The sequence below is a fragment of the Nerophis lumbriciformis genome, linkage group LG13 (assembly GCF_033978685.3).
Source record: "Nerophis lumbriciformis linkage group LG13, RoL_Nlum_v2.1, whole genome shotgun sequence".
NCBI classification, from domain to species: domain Eukaryota; kingdom Metazoa; phylum Chordata; class Actinopteri; order Syngnathiformes; family Syngnathidae; genus Nerophis; species Nerophis lumbriciformis.
The window spans coordinates 10,055,421-10,079,420 of record NC_084560.2 but is presented as its reverse complement, the minus strand read 5'-3'; the positions used below and the strand labels follow the sequence as shown (position 1 = coordinate 10,079,420).

The 24,000-nt window shown below is 41.6% G+C and overlaps 1 protein-coding gene across 1 annotated transcript in view; it reads right to left on the bottom strand.

Annotated features, from left to right (window-relative positions):
• Positions 1–24,000, bottom strand: part of cps1 (carbamoyl-phosphate synthase 1, mitochondrial) — a 177,174-nt gene that overhangs the window by 26,237 nt on the left and 126,937 nt on the right. The window contains exons 30-33 of the mRNA XM_061971724.2: positions 21,152–21,259; positions 19,051–19,140; positions 18,809–18,979; positions 82–156 (exon numbers count right to left, since the gene is read on the bottom strand). Of these exons, the coding sequence (XP_061827708.1) occupies positions 82–156; positions 18,809–18,979; positions 19,051–19,140; positions 21,152–21,259 (444 nt within the window). The remainder of the gene's footprint in view (positions 1–81; positions 157–18,808; positions 18,980–19,050; positions 19,141–21,151; positions 21,260–24,000) is intronic.

Below are 24,000 nucleotides of genomic sequence, written 5' to 3'. Positions count from 1 at the left end.
TTTGCAATGTGTTGCTGCCATTAAATTCTATAAACTGGGCAACAGACAAAACGGGTGGAAATTAAGTGTAACTGAACATACTTCCCCGGTCGAGGCCATCTCGCAGCGAAGTACAGGATCCGCATCCCTCAGGCGGGGCCAAGAGAACATGGGTGCCTGGTGGGGAATGGACAAATACACTTGGTGTCATCATGCTTGTTCTAGTACATTTCAACTATTGAACAATCTCATCTCCAGAAATTTAATTGTCTTGGGCGATATGGCCTTTTTTTAATATCTTGATATTTTTAGGCCATGTCACGATACACCATATATATCTGGATATTTTGCCTTAGCCTTGAATGAACACTTGATGCATATAATCACAGCAGTATGATGATTCTATGTGTCTACATTAAAACATTCTTCTTCATACTGCATTAATATATGCTACTTTTAAACTTTCATGCAAAGAGGGAAATCACAACTAAAAGTGTATTTATTAAACAGTTATTAAGATGTGGCACAAACATTCATGTCATTTCAAAACAGAAAGTGCAATATTGTCAAACATTTTAAAACAAGCTATTAGTGCACTTTTGTGCATGATGTCACTAAGATGACATTAAAACAACACTAAATTAAAATGCACTTTTTGTACAGAATGTCACTACAATAGTTTAAAACATATAAAGTGCACTTTTGTGCATGATGTCACACAAGATATTTCAATAACTGTCAAATAAAAATGAGCTGCATAATAGGAGATCAAATAGTGTATGTCCTCCGCTATGTGGTAGGTTCCTGCGGACGTTATCTCCTTCTGTTGTTGACTATTTTTTTCATAAGGTGTTGATGTGGAAATGGTTGCCTCAGCATTTTGATGGTGTGGCACGGAACGAAGATGTTGACTTGCGGAGTTTCAAGCACTCCTTATTCTCTAGCGGGTGACTTTTCAAATGATGCTACAAATTAGCCCTTTGTCACCGATTCTGTTCATAACTTTTCTAGGCGCAGTCAAGGCGTTGAGGGTATCTGGTTTGGTGGCTGCAGATGATGTGGTCCTGATGGCTTCATCTGGCCAGGATCTTCAGCTCTCACTGGATCGGTTCGCAGCAGAGTGTGAAGCGACTGGGATGAGAATCAGTACCTCCAAGTCCGAGTCCATGGTTCTTGCCCGGAAAAGGGTGGAGTGCCATCTCTGGTTTGGGGAGGAGGTCTTGCCCCAAGTGGAGGAGTTCAAGTACCTCGGAGTCTTATTCACGAGTGAGGGAAGAGTGGATCGTGAGATCGACAGGCGGATCGGTGCGGCGTCTTCAGTAATGCGGACGCTGTATCGATCCGTTGTGGTGAAGAAGGAGCTGAGCCGGAAGGCAAAGCTCTCAATTTACCGGTCGATCTACGTTCCCATCCTCACCTATGGTCATGAGCTTTGGGTTATGACCGAAAGGACAAGATCACGGGTACAAGCGGCCGAAATGAGTTTCCTCCGCCGGGTGGCGGGGCTCTCCCTTAGAGATAGGGTGAGAAGCTCTGCCATCCGGGAGGAGATCAAAGTAAAGCCGCTGCTCCTCCACATGGAGAGGAGCCAGATGAGGTAGTTCGGGCATCTGGTCAGTATGTCACCCGAACGCCTCCCTAGGGAGGTGTTTAGGGCACGTCCGACCAGTAGGAGACCACGGGGAAGACCCAGAACACGTTGGGAAGACTATCTCTTCCGGCTGGCCTGGGAACGCCTCGGGATCCCTCGGGAGGAGCTGGACGAAGTGGCTGGGGAGAGGGAAGTCTGGGCTTCTCTACTTAGGCTGCTGCCCCCGCAACCCGACCTCGGATAAGCGGAAGAAGATGGATGGATGGATGGATACATATTAGCAGTAATGCTACTTTTTGTAGCGAGGCTTTTGCCCCACACTTGACAAATTACGGTAGTCTGTTCGACATATTCCCGCTTGAAGCCAAACCACTGCCAGACGATGGACCCCCTGCTGTTTTTCTTGGGAATTAATTCTTCCTTCATTTGTTACCAGATTTGCACCTTCTTTATCTCGTATTACCACTCGCACCACAGCTAACGTTACCCATGCCGCTACCTCTCTGCTCTGCAAGGGCATATACGTATGTGACGTACGTAAGAAGGTGCGCTTGTTTTACGTCTGTGAGAAGGCGAGACAAGAAAGAGTGATAAAAGCCTTTAGTGTAATGCCCACAGCTAAAAGCAACTGCGTGAACGTATACTCGAATACAGTGACGTGCAGTCACTAGAGGCAGGTGAGGCGGGGCCTCACCTGCCATCATGGAAAGAAAAAAAAAAGTAAAAATAATTTTTTTAAATTAAATTGTTATACGTATACAGTGATTATACTATAAAGTTATTTTCCATTTAACTTCACCAGTTTTAGAGTATTTTTATTTAAAATCGCTGAATTTTCACATTTGCCGTTCAAATACTGAGAAGAGACGGTGCGGTGAACAGCAGCCAGTTGTCACTGCGTCGTGCCTCAACATGGATTGCAGACTCGGCTAACTGCTGGCCTGCTGTGCAGTGAGACCGTATTGCTATATTAATTATATTATACATTTCCATAGTTTAGTTAGCTGAGGTATATAATGTACAGTGTATTTTGTCAACAACTGTATGTGTGTAAAGTATTTCTTGTGCTGAGCGATCATAAAACGGCTGCAAAAGACGCACTGGCTGAGGCTCGCCTCCTGCACCCCCACCGTAGAATGCATGGAAACCCCTGACGGGAGTGTTATATCAACTAAAGCCCACACTTAAACTTTCCACGTGCAAGATTGAATCTTTTTAAAAAAGTTATTTCATACGAAGCCAAAAAGTGCAAAAACAATAATGTTCGTGTTGGAGGAGTTGTGAATGACTGCAGGGCCACAACATTAGGTACACCTGCAGACTGCAGGTGTACCTAATTCACAACTCCTCCAACACGAACATTATTGTTTTTGCACTTTTTGGCTTCTTATTAAATAACTTTTGTAACCTATTTTTATGGGCTTTCCTCTTTGTGATGTTAAGTTCCTGTTATGCGCTGTTATACAGTATATGCCTTGAGCTCTTATTTTGAAGGCGCTAAGAGCGGAAGTGATGACACGTTGGAGTGGAGCGGAAGTTTTTGAAAGAAGATAAATAAAGTGGTCCTCGTGTAAACTGGAGCCTCCGTGTTTGTTATTTTGTAGTTTCATACAGTATAGGCGACATTTATAAACCCTCGGTTACACTTTTTTAAATAGATTCAATCTTGCTCGTGGAAAGTTTAAGTGAGGGCTTTAGTTGATATAACACTCTCGTCAGGGGGTGCATTAATCCAGCACAACAGTGGCTCATGGACTTATTTTATAAGTAAAGGTAAGACCATAACGTTTTTTTTAATTAAATGTGCTTTTTTTGTGTGCTACAGTTTGTATGTGTAAAGTTAAAGTTAAGTTAAAGTACCAATGATTGTCACACACACTAGGTGTAATGAAATTTGTCGTCTGTATTTGACCCATCCCCTTGTTCACCCCCTGGGAGGTGAGGGGAGCAGTGGGCAGCAGCGGCGCCGCGCCCGGGAATAATTTTTGGTGATTTAATAACCCCCAATTCCAAGCCTTGATGCTGAGTGCCAAGGAGGGAAGAATGCTGGTATGAGCTTTTAAACATAACCCGTTAACTGCTGCCAATCAAATGGTGAATAAGATACTCTTTAGGGTTCATATGTTTGTAAATCTGACTGTGATGAAGTCAGTGCCTCACCAGTCATGAACCTCACTGCACGTCACTGCTCGAATATCACGATAGTCATTTTCTATATCGCACAGAGACAAACCCGTGATGTATCGAGTATATTGATATACCGCCCAGCCCTATGTCAGATTCAAATTTGGATTTTTCATAGAAAAAGGGGTCTCAAATTTTATGTCCACGAAAGCGGTCGACCAATCATGTCCACATTGACTCAGCCACTTTTTGTAATAAGAACACTAAGTAAAATAGAAAGCTTTGTCTGCTCCGATCTTCCATGTTTGATGGTGGATCGAGGCACTGTGAAGGACTTGACTGCTTGCGTCAAGCAGACTCACGTTAACCCCGAGTTGACCGGTGATGTGCGGGCCCTCTTAGCTCCAATGATTCTAACTGTTTTGCTCTAAGGCAGTGGTTCTTAACCTTGTTGGAGGTACCGAACCCCACCAGTTTCATATGCGCATTCACCAAACCCCTTAGTGAAAAATAATGTTTTTTTTTCTTCAAATTCAAGACAAAGTTATATGTTTTTGGTAACACTTTAGTATGGGGAACATATTCTAAGTAACAAAGACTTAATTTAGAGTTTTTTGGACACTAGGGGAACATATTTTAAGTAACAAAGACTTAATTTAGAGTTTTTTGGACACTAGGGGAACATATTCTAAGTAACAAATACTTAATTTAGAGTTATTTGAACACTAGGGGAACATATTCTAAGTAACAAAGACTTCATTTAGAGTTATTTGGTTAGGGTTACGGTTAGAGGGTGAGGGCCAGGGTTAGACGGGGTGTAACAGTATGTGTATATGTATTTAACCGTTTCGGTACGGGGGTTTCCGTTTGTAGGTGTACCGAACGAGTTTTCACACGGACATATTAAATAGCTTTCCACACGTTGTGTAAACAATGCACACCGAGGCACAACAACCAACGGGCTACGATAGACTGACCATACGTCCTCTTTTCACCGGACATGTCCTCTTTTGCGGGGCTGTCCGGACGGAGTTTCTTAAATGCCTCAAATGTCCGGCATTTTGAGTTAGGGTTGCGTGTATTTTCAATGTACGTTCAGGGTTAAGAAGGGGTTAAAAACAAAACAAATTGTGCGGCAGCAGCATTGGTGAGGGAGGGGCAGAGAGAGAGAGAGAGAGAGTTATGATAAACGCGCATGCGTCGCCAGGCTCTGCTTTTTATCCATAGATTTATCACATTTAATTTTTTATTATCGATAGCAGGAGTGTCAAAAGTGTGCCCCGGAGGCCATTTGCGGCCCACAGCTAATGTTTTAAAGGCCCACGGCACATTCTAAAAATACTATTAAAATAAACAAAAACATAACAAAAGTGAAATAAAAAAGCTTAGAGGTGAAATGTAATTTAGAAGTTGCAATGTTGACTAATAAAACAAAGCTGTTTTTTTCTTTTTTCTTTCAAACTGTCATTGCTCAAAACATAATATTGAATCAAAATCAATGTTATTATGAATTATTGACCTATTCAAGGTTCCGATTACTTCACATCAAATATTCCACTAAGAAAAATATTTTTGGTGGAAGATTTTGCAAATTTGGTAAATAACCCAAAAATTTATATTTTGTTGTTTTCTTACTGTACCGAAAATGAACTGAACCGTGACCTCTAAACCAAGGTACTTACCGAACCTAAATTTTTGTGTACCGTTACACCCCTAAGGGTTAGGGCAGGGGTCGGCAACCCGCGGCTCCGGAGCCGCATGCGGCTCTTTGATCACTCTGATGCGGCTCAGCTGCATACTTGCCGACCCGGGGGACTTCCAGATTTCAGTGCCTCTCGCAGAAAACTCCCGGGATTAATATTCTCCGATTTTCACCCTTACAATAATAATAAGGGCGTGCCATGATGGTACAGCATTTAGCGCCCTCTACAATCTGTATCAACAGTGTGCCAGCCCAGTCCCTTGTTATATGCATCTTCTGCTTGCACACATAAGTGACAGCAAGGCATACTTGGTCAACAGCCACACAGGTTACACTGACGGTGGCCATATAAAACAACTTTAACACTCTTACTAATAATGCGCCACACTTTGAACCAAAACCAAACAAGAATGACAAACACATTTCGGGAGAACATCTGCACCGTAACACAACATAAACACAACAGAACAAATACCCAGAATCCCGTGCAGCCCTGACTCTTCCGGGCTACATTATACACCCCTGCTACCACCAAACCCCGCCCCCACCCCAACCCTGCTCCCTCACACATCAAAACCCCCCCTCCCCCCCTCTGTGCGTCGTTGAGGTAGGCGGGGTTTGGTAGCGGGGGTGTATAATGTAGCCCGGAAGAGTTAGGGCTGCATGGGATTCTGGGTATTTGTTCTGTTGTGTTTATGTTGTGTTACGGTGCAGATGTTCTCCCGAAATGTGTTTGTCATTCTTGTTTGGTTTGGGTTCACAGTGTGGCGCATTTTTTGTAAGAGTGTTAAAGTTTTTTTATACCGACACCGTCAGTATAACCTGTGTGGTTGTTGAGCAAGTATGCCTTGCTGTCACTTATGTGAGCAAGTAGAAGCCCCATAAAACGTGAAGCTGGTCCGGCACGCTTGTTGTAGTGGGCGCTAAATGTTGTACCATCACGGCACGTTCGAGAGAACAGTTGCGTTGAAATTCGTAGTCTGCCAATAAAATCGGTAGGGTTGACAAGTATGACGCTGTCAAGCGCCATTCATAAAAAACCCGCGGGCCGCACTAACATTCAATTTTCATATTAAGGTGTGGGCCGCGTGTCTGAGACCCTTGGTTTATACATAGCACAAAGCAAAAAAACAACTTTGTATGCAGTGTTATTTCATTTTAAAGTTCAAAAGATTTTTGTGGCTCCCATTGTATTCTTTAATTTGTGAAACTGGTCAAAATGGCTCTTTGACTGGTAAAGGTTTCCGACCCCTGGGTTAGGGTTATAATAAGGCATTAATAAGTACTTAATGCCTTAAGTACATATGTTACTAATTTGCATGTTAATAAGCAACTAATTAATGGTGAATATGTTCCCCATACTAAAGTGTTACCTTTTATTACTGGTGCACAAAATGAAGCGTGCATGAACATCACCTTGTTCAAAGAACAAAACCAACACAGTGCATAAACTCACAACTAATTACACACCTGCAAATCAGTCTGACTTCTGCTGTTGCCGTATCCATAATACGCCGATAGGGAGACGTTTTATTTACACGATGAGTCGGGTGTGTCTTGACCTCCGCCGAACCCCTAGGGTTTGATCGAACCCAGGTTAAGAACCACTGCTCTAAGACTACCAAAAATAACGCAAGCTATCCTTACATGCATGCAATGTTCAAACCGCAAAAACAGATTGCAATATATTGTCACTTAGTTATTCATATTTGGTGTTATTCTTTCATTTCTAACAGTCACTTAGCTCACAATGGACAAAATGTCACCCCCCCCCCCTTTGTAAACTATTGCAACATTCCGATTTGAAATACTCTAAAAATTGCCTTAGTGAACATCATACATGAAAAAAACAAACCCCTGTGTCTTGATGATAACGGTTAGTGTTGCAAACGTGGAAGTGAAAGCACAAGCCCAATACACAACAACGGAGCGTCGCCATCTCCATATCCCCGCTAACCGCCCACGTCTTAGAGACGGGAGGAATTGTGAACGCTCCTCGACAATTTTATCTCCGGGCGCCAGCCAAGCTGAGCAAAATAATAAAGTCAAACATTTCCACTTCAAATTGTTTCTGACAACGAACACAGTCGGGGAAAGAAGCAACGACGTTTGAACGACAACACAATATGAATATCTTATTGTTTTAAAGGGGAACTGCACTTTTTTTTTGGGAATGTTGTCTATCATTCACAATCTTTATGTAAGATATGTAAGAAGAGAACACATGTTTTTCTTAGGGCATTTAAATCGATCTTAACTGGACTGTTTGGTTTGTCTTGGAAGACGTTTCGCCTCTCATCCGAGTAGACTTCATCAGTTCGTGCTCATAGTCTAAGACTACAATGACCTGGATGAATGAGAACATTCTTTTTTTATGCATTCTAAATTGGAAATAAACATTAGCAATAGTCAACTAACAATGGAGGTAATAGAAGTCGCTCTGTTCCACATATAAAGCACTCTAAGAAAAATCCAAAAACCTCTATCAAGGTGTTATGTAAGTATATATGTAGTATCTAGTAACATTCATGATAACATGTAATATTTACATATTTTCACAGACGCATCACAACGTTCACTTTGCCTTCAACAACAACAAGACTACTAATCATGGCAGACTTGAGAGACAACAAAGAGACAAATAATGATCCAGAAACTTCCTTTTTTGAGCCGGAATATAAGGAGGATGATCTACAGGTTTTAGAAGCTGTGTGCGAAACAAACACTAAGCATCATGTAGCAATATTGCTAAGTGCTAAACAAGATATACAAACATAATAAAACAATCACTTACTGTACAATGTCTGCTCTCACTTGGATAAAGACTGATGGGATGTTTATATCTTCCCCTTTACATCAACAATTAATCATAATCCTCACAAAGGGTTAAAAAAAAAAAAAAGTGTCTTTTTTGTGTCTCTCGCCTTCAACAACATTAGCAATAGTCAGCTAACAATGGAGGTAATAGAAGTTGCTCTGGTCCACCTATAAAACATTTTAAGAAAAATCCAAAAACCTCTATCAAGGTGTTATGTAAGTATATATGTAGTATCTAGTAACATTCATGATAACATGTTATAATTACATATTTTGATCATTTTAAGCATACGGCGGCGCATTCATTTCACAGACGCATCACAACGTTCACTTTGCCTTCAACAACAACAAGACTACTAATCATGGCAGACTTGAGAGACAACAAAGAGACAAATAATGATCCAGAAACTTCTATTTTTGAGCCTGAATATAAGGAGGATGATCTACAGGTTTTAGAAGCTGGGTGCGAAACAAACACTAAGCATCATGTAGCAGTATTGCTAAGTGCTAAACAAGATATACAAACATAATAAAACAATCACTTACTAGACAATGTCTGCTCTCACTTGGATAAAGACTGATGGAATGTTTATATATTCACCTTTCCATCAACAATTCATCATAATCCTCACAAAGGGTTAAAAAAAAAAGTGGGTTTTTTTGTGTCTCTCGCCTTCAACAACATTAGCAATAGTCAGCTAACAACGGAAGTAATAGAAGTCGCTCTGGTCCACCTATAAAGCATTTTAAGAAAAATCCAAAAACCTCTATCAAGGTTTTATGTAAGTATATATGTAGTATCTAGTAACATTCATGATAACATGTAATATTTACATATTTTCACAGACGCATCACAACGTTCACTTTGCCTTCAACAACAACAAGACTACTAATCATGGCAGACTTGAGAGACAACAAAGAGACAAATAATGATCCAGAAACTTCTATTTTTGAGCCTGAATATAAGGAAGATGAGCTATAAGTTTTAGAAGCTGTGTGCGAAACAAACACTAAGCATCATGTAGCAGTATTGCTAAGTGCTAAACAAGATATACAAACATAATAAAACAATCACTTACTGTACAATGTCTGCTCTCACTTGGATAAAGACTGATGGAATGTTTATATATTCACCTTTACATCAACAATTCATCATAATCCTCACAAAGGGTTAAAAAAAAAGTTGTTTTTTTTGTGTCTCTCGCCTTCAACAACATTAGCAATAGTCAGCTAACAACGGAAGTAATAGAAGTCGCTCTGGTCCACCTATAAAGCATTTTAAGAAAAATCCAAAAACCTCTATCAAGGTTTTATGTAAGTATATATGTAGTATCTAGTAACATTCATGATAACATGTAATAATTACATGTTTTGATCATTTTAAGCATACGGCGGCACATTCATTTCACAGACGCATCACAACGTTCACTTTGCTTTCAACAACAACAAGATTACTAATCATGGCAGACTTGAGAGACAACAAAGACTACTTTGAGACAAATAATGATCCAGAAACTTCTATTTTTGAGCCTGAATATAAGGAGGATGATCTACAGGTTTTAGAAGCTGGGTGCAAAACAAACACTAAGCATCGTGTAGCAGTATTGCTAAGTGCTAAACAAGATATACAAACATAATAAAACAATCACTTACTGTACAATGTCCGCTCTCATTTGGATAAAGACCGATGGAATGTTTATATCTTCACCTTTACATCAACAATTCATCATAATCCTCACAAAGGGTTAAAAAAAGTGTTTTTTTGTGTCTCTCGCCTTAAACAACATTACTAATCATGGCAGACTTGATGAGAGACAACAAAGACTACTTTGGGACAAATGATGATCCAGAAACTTCTATTTTTGAGCCTGAATATAAGGAGGATGATCTACAAGTTTTAGAAGCTGTGTGCTAAACAGACGCAGCTTTAGTCAAACACTAAGTATCATGTAGCAGTATTGCTAAGTGCTTAACAAGTTACACAAATGTAATAAAACAATCACTTACTGTGCAATGTCTTCTCTCACTGGAATAAAGACTGATGGGATGTTTATATCTTCCCTTTTTCATGAACAATTAAGATACAAAAAAAAAAAAGTTTCCGCAAAACGAACGTCGTTTTGTGTCTTTCTCGCCATCTCCGGGTCTAAGTTGGATGTCAAAGTTGACCAAGTTGTGTGTTTATGTTCACAACCTTCTACTATCCAGGTGAGAGGCATGAATTATTATCTATAATTAACTTTCACCAACTCAAAGGCGAAGCAGCAGCTCAATATGTCAATAGAGCAGCGTAGGCTAGTTAGCTCTGCTAAAAATAGTTCCTCTGCGTTAGCACTTATAATAACAACATCGCTAATACTTGTTAATATTCTGGTCATGACATGTAAATGGAGTATTGTTGGCACTATTTGGATGTTTTTTAGAGGACTTCATGGAGTATTGTCATTTTCTGCATTGTCAACCCCCTTGTACTTGCCGTATTTTATGACTTAGGAATGCATAAAACAAATTAAAATATGTTCTTGTGTTGTATAAGGATTGTGAATGATGAATAGCAATATCACTAATACTTGTTAATATTCAAGTCACGACATGTAAATGGAGTATTGTTGGTGCTTTTTATAGGGTTTTTTAGGCGCAGTAATGTACCACCCTTAGCTACATTGTTAGCCACCTCGTACTTGCTGTATTTTATGATTTAGAATGTATAAAAAAAAAAGAAAAACATATGTCTTCAAGTCTTACATAAGGATTGCGAATGATAGGCAAAATTCCCCCCAAAAAGTGCAGTTCCCCTTTAAGACTAGAACTAGAGATGTAGGATAATAACGGCCTGCCGATATTATCGGCCGATAAATGCTTTAAAATGTGATATCGGAAATTATCGGTATCGGTTTCAAAAAGTAATATTAATGACTTTTTAAAACGCCGCTGTACGGAGCGGTACATATCCGGTAAAACACGGACGTAGGGCATACTTGCCAACCCTTCCGATTTTCCCGGGAGACTCCCGAATTTCCGTGCCCCACCCGAAAATCTCCCGGGGCAACTATTCTCCCGATTTCCACCCGGACAACAATATTGGGGGCGTGCCTTAAAGGCACTGCCTTTAGCGTCCTCTACAACCTGTCGTCACGTCCGCTTTTCCTCCATACAAACAGCGTGCCGGCCCAGTCACATAATATATGCGGCTTTTACACACACATAAGTGAATGCAATTCATACTTGGTCAACAGCCATACAGGTCACACTGAGGGTGGCCGTATAAACAACTTTAACACTGTTACAAATATGCGCCACACTGTGAACCCACACCAAACAAGAATGATAAACACATTTCGGGAGAACATCCGCACCGTAACACAACATAAACACAACAGAACAAATACCCAGAATCCCATGCAGCACTAACTCTTCAGGGACGCTACAATATACACCCCTGCTACCACCAAACCCCCACCATCTCCCGAATTCGGAGGTCTCAAGGTTGGCAAGTATGCTCTAGTATACTCTGGACTGAAGATGTGTGCCTTCATTGTTTTTGTAGCTGTTGTTTTGAGGCATGTTTAAAAAAAAATAATGCACTTTGTCAAAGTCAAAGTATAGTATTTCCCATAGTTGTAGTGGGTATCAGGATTATCTCAGGGAGAGCATGTCCAAAATTCCAAGCTGCTGTTTTGAGGCGTGTTAAAAAAAATAATGCACTTTGTGACTTCAATAATAAATATGGCAGTGCCATGTTGGCACTTTTTTCCATAACTTGAGTTGATTTATTTTGGAAAACCTTGTTTTTGATTGATTGATTGAAACTTGTATTAGTAGATTGCACAGTACAGTACATATTCCGTACAATTGACCACTAAATGGTAACTTCCAAATAAGTTTTTCAACTGGTTTAAATCGGGGTCCACGTTAATCAATTTATAGTAAAGTTACATTGTTTAATGCATCCAGCGGGGCATCACAACAAAATTGGGCATAATAATGCGTTAATTCCACGACTGTATATATTGCTATCGGTTGATATCGGAATCGGTAATTAAGAGTTGGACAATATCGGAATATCGGCAAAAAAGCCATTTTCGGACAACCCACCTACGTATCGGTTGGACTATTGGAACGTTATGGGAAACATTCATAGACCAAAAGTTAACTGTGGAAGTCTTCAGGTCTGGAAAATGCACTTTTAGAGCTCTGATTAATATTCCTCACTAGCAGACGGAGCAGAAATGGAAAACTTTAGGTGGCGGTGAAAGTGGGGGATTATACCTGCCTGGCTGGCTTCAAACGGCAACCATTGTTACAGCAACTCAGCCGTAATTAGAGAGAGAAATGACTTTGGAAAAAAATGGCTTTAGAACAGCTGGCGACATATAAACGTTCCCATATCCAATCTAAGATGTAAGCCTCCCAGCTGGTAGGAGAAAGCCTCCACTGCTACCTCCTTTCCAACCGTTCTCAGGTGTGTGGGAACGGGCAATAATTGCTGTGATTGTAATGTGGTCCAGTGGAAGCTGACCTGGCAAAACCTGCGGCACCAATATAGACGCTATAAATACGGCACTCGGTAATAAACTGGACAATCGTAACACAATGTCAACGTAATAGCCGTGAGTACCCTAAATCCCGGATTATAAGACGCTATTTTTTTTCCTCTAAACTTTGAACCCTGCGGCCTAATAAAACAGTGCAGCTAATTTAAAGGGGAACATTATCACCAGACCTATGTAAGCGTCAATATATACCTTGATGTTGCAGAAAAAAGACCATATATTTTTTTAACCGATTTCCGAACTCTAAATGGGTGAATTTTGGCGAATTACATATTCGCTCTCGGAGCGATGACGTCACAACGTGAAGCAATCCGCCATTTTCTCAAACACCGAGTCAAAACAGCTCTGTTATTTTTCGTTTTTACGACTGTTTTCCGTACCTTGGAGACATCATGCCTCGTCGGTGTGTTGTCGGATGGTGTAACAACACGAACAGGGACGGATTCAAGTTGCACCAGTGGCCCAAAGATGCGAAAGTGGCAAGAAATTGGACGTTTGTTCCGCACACTTTACCGACGAAAGCTATGCTACGACAGAGATGGCAAGAATGTGTGGATATCCTGCGACACTCAAAGCAGATGCATTTCCAACGATAAAGTCAAAGAAATCTGCCGCCAGACCATATTTTCCAACCTTGAGACCACCGATTTCGGGAGGTGGGGGGTGGAGGCTGGGGGGGCGTGGTTGGGGGCGGGGCTAAGAGGGGAGGAGAATATTTACAGCTAGAATTCACCAAGTCAAGTATTTCATACATTATATATATATATATATATATATATATATATATATATATATATATATATATATATATATATATATAAAGAAATACTGAACTCTAGCTGTATGTATATATATATATATATATATATATATATATATATATATATATATAAATAAAAGAAATACTTGAATTTCAGTGTTCATTTATTTACACACATACACACACATACCACTCATCTACTCATTGTTGAGTTAAGGGTTGAATTGTCCATCCTTGTTCTATTCTCTGTCACTATTTTTCTAACCATGCTGAACACCCTTTCGCAGGTACCCAGAAAGGTTTCGAGTACCACCAAAAAAACTGAATCTCCGAAGACAGTATAAAAATCTGTGTTAAAGGTGTACAAATACTGCTTGTATAATAAGCAGGTTATTTTTTTACAAATGAGGGTTAAGAGTTCAGTACTAAAAAAAAAAAAAAAAAAGAATGTGGCTTAAGTACAGTTTTTTAATTGAGCTGCTGCATTTTTTGGTTGGGTTGTTTATTTATTTTGAGTAACTTCTATACATTTCTAAAAGGAGAATAATTTAATAGAGTTATCTATCTTTGACTGTTGCCATCTCCTGGTGAATGTTGGCTATAGCGTACTGAGGTTACTTTTTGGTTGGCCAACGATTTACGTGGTGTTGCGCACCTGACGTCACTCAGGTCCGCATGGAGCTGGGGTGTGGGGGCGTGGCTTCCAGCTCCGCCTGAATTTCGGGAGAAAATTTGTCCCGGGAGGTTTTCGGGAGAGGCGCTGAATTTCGGGAGTCTCCCGGAAAATCCGGGAGGGTTGGCAAGTATGCGCCAGACCCCCATTGAATCTGCCGGAGTGTGTGAGCAATTCAGGGACAAAGGACCTCGGTAGCACGGCAAGCAATGGCGGCAGTTTGTTCCCGCAGACGAGCGAGCTAATCCCCCTGGATGTCTTGGCTCACACCGTCCCAAGATGATCAAGAGAAGAATATCGACCCTAGCTTCCCTGGCCTGCTGACATGAGGGTATGTCTGCAGAATATATTAATTGATGAAAACTGGGCTGTCTGCACTCTCAAAGTGCATGTTGTTGCCAAATGTATTTCATATGCTGTAAACCTAGTTCATAGTTGTTAGTTTCCTTTAATGCCAAACAAACACATACCAATCGTTGGTTAGAAGGCGATCGCCGAATTCGTCCTCGCTTTTCTCTCGTGTCGTTTTCGTCGGTTTCGCTTGCATACGGTTCAAACCGATATGGCTCAATAGCTTCAGTTTCTTCTTCAATTTCGTTTTCGCTACCTGCCTCCACACTACAACCATCCGTTTCAATACATGCGTAATCTGTTGAATCGCTTAAGCCGCTGAAATCCGAGTCTGAATCCGAGCTAATGTCGCTATAGCTTGCTGTTCTATGCGCCATGTTTGTTTGTGTTGGCTTCACTATGTGACGTCACAGGAAAATGGACGGGTTTATATAACGATGGTTAAAATCAGGCACTTTGAAGCTTTTTTTTTTTAGGGATATTGCGTGATGGGTAAAATTTTGAAAAAAACTTCGAAAAATATAATAAGCCACTGGGAACTGATTTTTAATGGTTTTAACAATTCTGAAATTGTGATAATGTTCCCCTTTAAGGACTTTTCTTCGCTGACAGCCGTAATACAAATAGTTTACAACAAAACAAGCAAACACACTGAAAAGGTGTGTTATTATTAGAGATGTCCGATAATGGCTTTTTTGCTGATATCCGATATTGTCCAACTCTTAATTACCGATTCCGATATCAACCGATACCGATATATACAATCGTGGAATTAACACATTATTATGCCTAATTCTGTTGTGATGCCCAGCTGGATGCATTAAACAATGTAACAAGGTTTTCCTAAATAAAGCAACTCAAGTTATGGAAAAAAATGCCAACATGGCACTGCCATATTTATTATTGAAGTCACAAAGTGCATTATTTTTTTTAACATGCCTCAAAACAGCAGCTTGGAATTTGGGACATGCTCTCCCTGAGAGAGCATGAGGAGGTTGAGGTGGGTGGGGTTGGGGGGGCGGGGTTGAGGTGGGAGTAGTGGGTAGCGAGGGGTGTATATTGTAGCGTCCCGGAAAAGTTAGTGCTGCAAGGGGTTCTGGGTATTTGTTCTGTTGTGTTACGGTGCGGATGTTCTCCCGAAATGTCATTCTTGTTTGGTGTGGGTTCACAGTGTGGCGTATATTTGTAACAGTGTTACAGTTGTTTATACGGCCACCCTCAGTGTGACCTGTATGGCTGTTGACCAAGTATGAATTGCATTCACTTGTGTGTGTGAAAAGCCATAGAGATTATGTGACTGGGCCGGCCTTTAAGGTTTATTGGCGCTCTGTACTTCTCCCTATGTCCGTGTACACAGCGGCGTTTTAAAAAGTCATAAATTTTACTTTTTGAAACCGATACCGATAATTTCTGATTTTACATTTTAAAGCATTTATCGGCCGATGATATCGGCAGTCTGATATTATTGGACAGCTCTAGTTATTATTTGTGCCATCTTTTAGACAAGTTCGCTCACTGCAGGTGCTGCAGTGTCCTTGGATTTAGTGCTTTCAATCGTTCCGTCTTCTGGCCGTCCATAGCAATGCTACTTCTATGGATTCTTCATTCATCAGTCCCAACAAAGTTTGTAAGTTTTACAATATAACTGAAACAATTCTTACTCACTAAACCGTCCCATGTGTGATGTCTGTAGGAGTGTTTTCATGCATATTTGTACATGCTATAATAATGTAATCAAGCTAGCCTTGTTAGCATTAGCTAATATGCTAACACGTTTACGAGTGTCTGCGTTAGTATCATTAACTTACAATGGTATTCTTTTTGTATTGTTTCAGTTTCACAAAGTCGTTAGGAAATTCACCAAAACGTCACCGTGGAGTTATTGAGTCTGTTTAGCTGATTGGAGAGCTAGCTTGCGCAGCTAGTAGGGACTTCTGTTTTGTTTGATCAGCCGTTTTACTGCTGTGCTACAGACACCGTTTGGAAACAATGAAGCTGTGTAAATAAACATTTACAAGATATTTCGTACTGGCATATATCTGTGGCTTTTGGTCAGGTATGACTAATATGTGTAAAAATACTGTATGTATTTCTTTTAAAATTGCTGCTTATATAACTTAAAATGCAACCAGATTGACTTAAATTAACGATTAACAATATCCAATAGACCTTGTGAAATGTCCTGTCAATCAAAATCCGACCCCAACCTTCAAAATAAAAATAATCAGACAGCACCTGATTCCAGATGGTCTTGACTGGCAAGATGTCTATGAATGTTGTCGTTCATCGGGTCTTTGTAGTTTCAGGCCGTTAAATGGATCACAACTAGATTGTTTGGTTTGTCTTAGAAGATGTTTCATCTCTCATCAGAGTAGACTTCATTAGTTAATGCTCATGGTCAGATCCATACTTAGTCTCAGACGGGTCAGACCCAGCCTTAGTCTCAGACGGGTCAGACCCAGCCTTAGTCTCAGACCGGTCAGACCCAGCCTTAGTCTCAGACCGGTCAGACCCAGTCTTAGACTCAGACCGGTCAGACCCAGTCTTAGACTGGTCAGACCGGTCAGACCGGTCAGACCCAGTCTTAGACTGGTCAGACCGGTCAGACCCAGTCTTAGACTGGTCAGACCGGTCAAACCCAGTCTTAGACTGGTCAGACCGGTCAGACCCAGTCTTAGACTGGTCAGACCGGTCAGACCCAGTCTTAGACTGGTCAGACCCAGTCTTAGACTGGTCAGACTGGTCAGACCCAGTCTTAGACTGGTCAGACTCAGTCTTAGACGGGTCAGACCCAGCCTTAGACGGGTCAGACCCAGCCTTAGACGGGTCAGACCCAGCCTTAGACGGGTCAGACCCAGCCTTAGACGGGTCAGACCCAGCCTTAGACTGGTCAGACCGGTCAGACCCAGCCTTAGACTGGTCAGACCCAGTTTTAAACTGGTCAGACCGGTCAGACCCAGTTTTAGACTGGTCAGACCGGTCAGACCCAGTCTTAGACTGGTCAGACCCAGTCTTAGACTGGTCAGACCAGTCAGACCCAGTCTTAGACTGGTCAGACCGGTCAGACCCAGTCTTAGACCGGTCAGACCCAGTCTCAGACCGGTCAGACCCAGTCTCAGACCGGTCAGACCCAGTCTCAGACCCGTCAGACCCAGTCTCAGACCCGTCAGACCCAGTCTCAGACCGGTCAGACCCAGTCTCAGACCGGTCAGACCCAGTCTCAGACCGGTCAGACCCAGCCTTAGACGGGTCAGACCCAGCCTTAGACGGGTCAGACCCAGCCTTAGACGGGTCAGACCGGTCAGACCCAGCCTTAGACTGGTCAGACCCAGTTTTAGACTGGTCAGACCGGTCAGACCCAGTTTTAGACTGGTCAGACCGGTCAGACCCAGTTTTAGACTGGTCAGACCCAGTCTTAGACTGGTCAGACCCAGTCTTAGACTGGTCAGACCGGTCAGACCCAGTCTTAGACTGGTCAGACCGGTCAGACCCAGTCTTAGACTGGTCAGACCGGTCAGACCCAGTCTCAGACCGGTCAGACCCAGTCTCAGACCGGTCAGACCCAGTCTCAGACCCGTCAGACCCAGTCTCAGACCCGTCAGACCCAGTCTCAGACCCGTCAGACCCAGTCTCAGACCCGTCAGACCCAGTCTCAGACCGGTCAGACCCAGTCTCAGACCGGTCAGACCCAGTCTCAGACCGGTCAGACCCAGTCTCAGACCGGTCAGACCCAGTCTCAGACCGGTCAGACCCAGTCTCAGACCGGTCAGACCTAGACTTAGACCGGTCAGACCCAGACTTAGACTGGTCAGACCCAGACTTAGACTGGTCAGACCCAGTCTCAGACCCGTCAGACCCAGTCTCAGACCCGTCAGACCCAGTCTCAGACCCGTCAGACCCAGTCTCAGACCCGTCAGACCCAGTCTCAGACCCGTCAGACCCAGTCTCAGACCGGTCAGACCCAGTCTCAGACCGGTCAGACCCAGTCTCAGACCGGTCAGACCCAGTCTCAGACCGGTCAGACCCAGACTTAGACCGGTCAGACCCAGTCTCAGACCGGTCAGACCCAGACTTAGACTGGTCAGACCCAGACTTAGACTGGTCAGACCCAGACTTAGACTGGTCAGATCCAGTCTTAGTCTTGGATTGGTCAGATCTAGTCTAAGACTAGATCTGACCAATCCAAGTCTTGACTTGTTACTATTCTTGCAACTTTGCCCCACATTCACAAACCTCTAGACACACTTTCCAGTCTCACCTTGATGCCCACGTAGTCTACAGGAATGATGGGTTTCTGGAGCGACGGCAGACTGGCCTCGTCCAAAGGCTCTCCCACCATGACTTTGGTGGCTACATTTATGAAGTCCACACCCAGTGTTTTTGACACAAAAGGGAAGGAGCGTGATGCCCGCAGGTTACACTCGATCACCTATCGGGACAAACAATTTGCGAGATGAATGAAGTCACGTCGACACCAGACCGTTTGGTACCAGGACCTACCATGACGTCGTTGCCTTTCACCAAAAACTGAGTGTTAAACGGCCCTGATATCTCGAATGCTTTCGCTATTTTCTGGGTGGCCAACTTGACCTAAACGGGTGGAGACAAAGAGATGAGACATGTCATGATACTTGAGAATGATTTTAGTCTGACTTGCTGTTCTTGCTGCTGGGGCACAATGCATTTAGCCCCTAGTGGGACAAGCGGTAGGAAATGGATAGGATGGATGGTCTTACAATGAACCGCGAGAAATGTGTTCTTTGTACAAAACCCAAAACCAGTGAAGTTGGCATGTCGTGTAAATGGTAAATAAAAACAGAATACAATGATTTGCAAATCCTTTTCAACTTATATTCAATTGAATAGACTGCAAAGACAGGATATTTAACGTTTGAACTGGAAAACTTTATTTTTTGCAAATATTAGCTCATTTGGAATTTGATGACTGCAACGTGTTTCAAAAAAGCTGGCACAAGTGGCAAAAAAGTCTGAGAAAGTTGAGGAATGCTCATCAAACACTTATTTGGAACATCCCACAGGTGAACAGGCTAATTGGGAACAGGTGGGTGCCATGATTGGGTATAAAAGCAGCTTCCATGAAATGCTCAGTCATTCACAAACAAGGATGGGGCGAGGGTCACCACTTCGTCAACAAATGCGTGAGCAAATTGTTGAACTGTTTAGGAACATTTCCCAACCAGCTATTGCAAGGAATTTAGGATAGATTTTACCATCTACGGTCCGTAATATCATCAAAAGGTTCAGAAAATCTGGAGAAATCACTGCACATAAGCGATGATATTACGGACCTTCGATCCCTCATCAAAAAGTGACATCAGTGTGTAAAGGATATCACCACATGGGCTCAGGAACACTTCAGAAACCCACTGTCATTAACTACAGCTTGTCGATACATCTGTAAGTGCAAGTTAAAACTCGACTATGCAAAGCGAAAGCAATTTATCAACAACACCCAGAAACGCCGCCGGCTTCGCTGGGCCTGAGCTCATCGAAGATGGACTGATGCAAAGTGGAAAAGTGTTCTGTGGTCTGACGAGTCCACATTTCAAATTGATTTTGGAAACTATGGACGTTGTGTCCTCCGGACCAAAGAGGAAAAGAACCATCCGGATTGTTGAAAAGCCAGCATGTGTGATGGTGTGGGGGTGTATTAGTGCTTAAGGCATGGGTAACTTACACATCTGTGAAGGCACCATTAATGCTGAAAGGTACATACAGGTTTTGGAACAACATATGTTGCCATCCAAGCAACAGTATCATGGACGCCCCTGCTTATTTCAGCAAGACAATGCCAAGCCACTAGACTGGCCTGCCTGTAGTCCAGACCTGTCTCCCATTGAAAATGTGTGGCGCATTATGAAGCCTAAAATACCACAACGGAGACCCCCGGACTGTTGAACAACTTAAGCTGTACATCAAGCAAGAATGGGAAAGAATTCCACCTGAGAAGCTTCAAAAATGTGTCTCCTCAGTTCCCAAACATTTACTGAGTGTTGTTAAAAGGAAAGGCCATGTAACACAGTGGTAAAAATGCCTTTATGCTAACTTTTTTGCAATGTGTTGCTGCCATTAAATTCTAAGTTAATGATTATTTGCACACAAAAAAAAAAGTTTCTCAGTTGGAACATTAAATATCCTGTCTTTGCAGTCTATTAACATACCAGTTGGTTATTTATGCCTCATATAACGTACACTTATTCAGCCTGTTCACTATTCTTTATTTATTTTGAATTGCCTTTCAAATGTCTATTCTTGGTGTTGGCTTTTATCAAATACATTTCCCCCAAAAATGCGACTTATACTCTAGTGCGACATATATATGTTTTTTCCCTTCTTTATTATGCATTTTCGGCCGGTGCGACTTATACTCCGGAGCGACTTATACTCCGAAAAATACGGTACACTGGAGGTCTTAATGGAGGGAAAAAAAAAGGTCTTCAGGGAATTCCTATTGGTCATTAGTGTTGTGCAAATATTTACCTGCTGCTTGTGTGCACATGAGCAACGCATCCGGAGAGCAAATGTGTGCCTGACGTGTGTGCACGTGTACGAGTGTGCATGTGTACAGAACAAAACTGACCTTTTCTAAGGAACCTTGGCTAATGGTCTGTGTTGGCAGCATTAGCGTGGCGTCTCCTGAGTGTACACCTGCGTCCTCTACGTGCTCCGTTATTGCATGGACCAGTACCTAGAGACACAGACACACAGACACACAGACACACAGACACACACACACACACACACACACACACACACACACACACACACACACACACACACACACACACACACACACACACACACACACACACACACACACACACACACTTTAGTAAATGTGTCACAAGACGCATCATTCCATTGTTGGAGGAATTAAACTACATTTGATTTTTGCATATTACATATGGCAGGAAGTGTAAAACACAGCTATGAAAAATAAATACTTTGTCAAAGGAAATGCAACCGATGTCCACTCGTTCTTTTTTAACACGTCCATTTGAAATCTTCTGTGAAATAATATTAAATAAAAAAATGTTTAAAGTATTTTAAAAAATTATTTATAGATATATGAATCAATTTATAAAATACATTTTTGGTCAGCTCCATGTAACCAGAAGAAGCTTTTCTAACCTGTAATTTGTTTAGTTTATTAACTATTTTTAAAAAATTTGAGAATTGATTCAGAATCTACAGAGCCCCTAAAGCAGTGGTTCTTAACCTGGGTTCGATGGAACCCTAGGGGTTCGGTGGAGGATAAGACACACCCGATTCATCGTGTAAATACAAACTTCTCCCTATCGACGTATTACGGATACAGCAACAGCAGAAGTCAGACTGATTTGCAGGTGTGTAATTTGTTGTGAGTTTATGCACTGTGTTGGTTATGTTATTTGAACAAGGTGATGTTCATGCACGGTTCATTTTGTGCACCAGTAAAAAAAACGTGGTAACACTTTAGTATGAGGAACATATTCACCATTAATTAGTTGCTTATTAACATGCAAATTAGTAACATATTGGCTCTTAACTAGTCATTATTAATTCCTTATTAATGCCTTGTTCGGCATGGCCTTATTATAACCCTAACCCTCTAACCCTGGCCCTAACCCTCTAACTCTAACCCTAACCAAATAACTCTAAATTAAGTCTGTGTTACTTAGAATATGTTCCCCATACTAAAGTGTTACCAAAAACATAACTTTGTCTTGAATTTGAAAAAAAACATTTTATTTTTCACTAAAGAAGGGTTCGGTGAATGCGCATATGAAACTGGTGGAGTTCGGTACCTCCAACAAGGTTAAGAACCACTGCCCTAAAGGGACATGGGGGAATTTTTTTTAAAAATAATTTATGTTTTATTTATTTTTTACAAATGTTTCTCGTGCGCACGAGATAGTTTCTCGTGCGCACGAGAAACTTTTTCTAAAGTTATAAAAAAATTTTTTTATAAAATTTGTTTTCCCCCCATGCGCCTGTAGGGGCTCTGTAAGAATCAAATCATCCCAGGAATCAGAATCGGATCGACTCATTAGTTTGCACACTAAATAGCGCGTGAAAACTAAACAACCTATTTTTAGCTTGCAAAAAGTGCGCTCTGACAGGCGCCGATGTTGTGAAGTGCGTCAGGAATGATGCGGGTGCAAGAAAATGCATATTGCAAGAAGTTTTTTCATACACTGTAGAAGATATATCTTTTTTTTTTTTTTTTAAACGAATGCAGACACCAAAACGAATCAGTGAACGTGTTTTCATTAACCCCTTAATGTAAGCAGCTATGAAATTAATCTCTATTTAAATTATATTGTTGAATTGAAGGTCTAATTGTTTTTATGCCAGTCCAAATATATTGACAAGCACACAGACTCTTTCTCCATGGTCTGTCTTTGCAGCACAATTTTCTCCCCTTGCACAGCCCTTTATGCGTCACTATGCCAGTCTGCCCGTACTTTGTAGACATACAGTACAGGCCAATAGTTTGGACACACCTTCTCCTCATTCAATGGGTTTTCTTTATTTTCATGACTACTTACATTGTAGATTGTCACTGAAGGCATCAAAACTATGAATGAACACATGTGGAGTTATGTACTTAACAAAAAAAAGGTGAAATAACCGAAAACATGTTTTATATTCTAGTTTCTTCAAAATAGCCACCCTTTGCTCCGATTACTGCTTTGCATACTCTTGGCATTCCCTCGATGAGTTTCGAGGGAATATATATATATATATATATATATATATATATATATATATATATATATATATATATATAAGCCTTCATCACATTGAAGGACCACAAACCCAACTTTGCAAATAACCCAACATGCCGACTAATAAACCCAACTAAATCTGAAATAGGAAAAATCAGCAAAATAATCCTGGACAGAGTCAACACAAAAATCAAGGACAAAACACCACTCAACCAATGGAGGAATACAGCAGCAGTAATCAAATGGTTCAACAACATCCAAGACAAACAACAGCACAACTTTATCTCCTTTGATAGAGGAATTTTACCCTTCCATCACGCAAGACCTACTGACTCAAGCACTAGACTTCGCCTCAGACTACGACTCAATCACAGGCAACGAAAGAAACATCATCATCCACGCAAAAAACTCCATTCTCATCCACAACAGTACACCATGGCAAAAAAAGAACAATGCAACATTTGACGTCACTATGGGAAGTTTTGACGGAGCAGAAACGTGTGAACTCGTTGGGAGTTTCCTCCTCTCCCAGCTCGCTGGCCTCAATCTGAACCTTGGTATTTACCGTGATGACGGACTGGCAGTGTGTCGCGCCTCGCCAAGGAGCAGCAAGAATACCAAGAAGCGCATATGCCAAATTTTCAAAGAGAACGGCCTACGGATCACGATTGAAGCCAACAAGCAAACCGTCAACTTCCTTGACGTCACTTTCAACCTG